This window comes from Saccopteryx leptura, chromosome 2 (genome assembly GCF_036850995.1).
Source record: "Saccopteryx leptura isolate mSacLep1 chromosome 2, mSacLep1_pri_phased_curated, whole genome shotgun sequence".
Taxonomy (NCBI): domain Eukaryota; kingdom Metazoa; phylum Chordata; class Mammalia; order Chiroptera; family Emballonuridae; genus Saccopteryx; species Saccopteryx leptura.
The window spans coordinates 315,573,007-315,575,701 of NC_089504.1; the positions used below are offsets into that span (position 1 = coordinate 315,573,007).

Below are 2,695 nucleotides of genomic sequence, written 5' to 3' on the forward strand. Positions count from 1 at the left end.
GTTGTTCAGGGTAAGGGTCTTGGGGCATCTTAGAATTCTGTCTACCACAAACACACCTGTGTTGGGCTGGTCCCAGGAAAGTTTGAATCTGGACAATAATGAAGGACTTTTGCTATATTTCTTGATAACTGTGCTAGTCTATTTTTTCACTTCCTTGAGCTCATCTTCTTCCTCATCTCTTTCCTCTAAGAGCTTGATGCAAAATATATGCTGAGTCAAGTGAACGAGGACAGCTGATCATCAAGGGCAGGTGACTTTAAAGACCCTGATTAACAAGAACGGCTTCTCTACTTGACCTATATATTTTTATTATTTGGCAATTAAATACAATGTCTTGGCTCTCTGATTGTTTTCTTCCCCCCCAAATTCCCCCTTTTCTCTCTTTGATAATGAAATACGTTTTGAATTTCTGCGACGATTCAGCTTGTATGCTTATATGTTTGAAGTTCTTTTAATAAAAATAAAAGGTCTTTTTTCTATACATACGCACTCCCACCTGGCAGAGTGGAGAAGCTGGGAAGGTTTTGATTTGGCCTTTCTGGTTGAGAGGTCTTGTCTTACTATGTGCTGGTGTCTAGATGTCAACCTGTGACCTTGAGAAGGAAAGCCGGAGCCTGTGCTACGGCCTCATCCCTGTGTCTCGGCTCAGCGTTCACTCAGGTGGATGCAAATACCGAGGGGACCGTGACTCCTGGGCTCTCTGTTTCTGGTCACAGCTGTTTAGTTTCTGTTTGAGGACAAGCTACAGAAGGGAAGGTCAAATCGAGACTTTGTGGAGTCACCCTCGGGGGATCTGACGCTCAGCCAGGACGCTCAGCCAGACCTTTATCAGCATGGACGCAGGGACTCCTTCCCCAGCCGCCCAGGTGGCCATCCTCGGATTGCTGATGGCGGTGGCAGGGGCTGAGTTTCTCATCGGCCTGGTTGGCAATGGAGTCCTCATGGTCTGGAGTCTTGGAGAATGGGTCAGAAAATGCAAGGGGTCCTCATACCAGCTCATCGTCCTGGGCCTGGCCAGCTGCCGGTTCCTCCTGCAGTGCCTGATCATGGTGGACCTAATCCTGTTTCCATTCTTCGAGAGCAGCTGCTGGCTTCGCTCTCTCAATCTCTTCTGGGTCGTGGTGAGCCAGGTCAGCCTGTGGCTCGCCACTTTCCTTAGTGTCTTCTACTGCAAGAAGATCGCGACCTTTGAGCACCCTGCCTACCTGTGGCTGAAGCAGAGGGCCTATTGTCTGAGTGGCTGGTGCCTGCTGGGGTCCCTCGTGATCAATGTGTTGCTTGGATCCCACGTTGGCTTAAAGCCCTCCAGTCCTTTCCACGGCAACAGCAGCGTGCTGTACGCCCTCTCGACCTGGCACTATCTGACTATCCTGCAGCTCAATGCAGGGAGCGGGCTGCCCTTCACGCTGTTCCTTATCTCCTCCGGGATGCTGATGCTCTCCCTGTACAGACACCACCGCAGGATGAGGGTCCACATGGCGGGCAGGAATGATGCCCAGGCCAAGGCGCACATCACCGTCCTCAAGTCCTTGGTCTGCTTCCTCATACTTTACATGGTTTACGTTGTGGCCAGCCCCTACTCCATCAAATCCAAGTCTTTCCCCGCTGACCTGACCACTGTCTTCATCTCGGAGACCCTCATGGCTGCCTACCCTTCTCTTCACTCTGTCATATTGGTCCTGGGGAACCCCAGGGTGAGGCAGGCTTGTCAGAGAGTCCTGTGGAAGGCAGTGCGTGCCTGGAGGTCCTGAGGCCTGTGAGCTGGGCAGTGAGGAGTGCCCAGGATACTCTTTTGAGATCCTCTTTTTGGTAGCTCTCTATAAGGGGTTTGCCTTACACGTCTTTTAAATTTTTTCTTCTTTCATACACATGGGCAGCAGGAAACACAGAATCAAAATTGATACTGTCTCTCTTTGGTCAATGCAAAGCACGTTATTCGAATATATTCTAGAAATCACCGCTGGGGCTTTATGTTTGGTAAAAGGGGTGTTATGTTCTGTTTATGTATCATAAATAATTTATTTCTTTTAAAATTACATATATAAGTTACATTGTTCCTGCTCTAGGAAACAGAGATTAGGAATAGTTAATACAGTGATTGTTAATTTTTATGAACTTTCATCTGTCCATTCATGTTAGTCATTTTAGATTAGCTTTTTTTTTTTTTTTTTAAAGGTGTATTGAATAATTTTCCTATTTCTTTAAGCTGGTAGGTCTAGTTATCTAACTAAGATACAAAACAAAACATCTGTTGTATTTCTGGAAGTTTCTTTGTGCCCTAAAAGTCCATCGGCTGCCATGATCTGTATCAAGCTTCCAAGCCCAGACCTGGCATGGGGCAAGACGGGAGCGCAGGGCACTTGTTTCTGCTCTCAGTAAAGAACGTGCTCATTGCAGAGGTCAGGCGCCCTCCTCTTCGGCCATGTAGCCCTCCCGGCTGGCCCCTCCGGCCTCTCCGCAGCCGAAGTCAGCTGCAGCGTGCCGAGTCTCTGAGCTGGATGGGTATCCTGTGCCGTCCACAGCAGCAGGGGCTGTGTCTGTTTTGTTCTCTCCCAGGTTCCTGGTGCCCAGATCACTATCGAGCCCATAGTATGCACTAAGTAGTTGCTAAATGATTGATATGCTGTGCTAACTAGTTTTACAACTCCTCTGTCTCTCTGATGCTGTAGAGAGACGGAGGCCCAGAGGGGGCACA

At 48.6% G+C, this 2,695-nt stretch overlaps 1 protein-coding gene across 1 annotated transcript; it reads left to right on the forward strand.

Annotated features, from left to right (window-relative positions):
• The first annotated feature begins 833 nt into the window (after positions 1–833).
• Positions 834–1,751, forward strand: TAS2R5 (taste 2 receptor member 5). The gene has a single exon (XM_066364255.1). The coding sequence runs from the start codon at positions 834–836 to the stop codon at positions 1,749–1,751; it is 918 nt and encodes a 305-aa protein (XP_066220352.1).
• Positions 1,752–2,695: the final 944 nt, after the last annotated feature.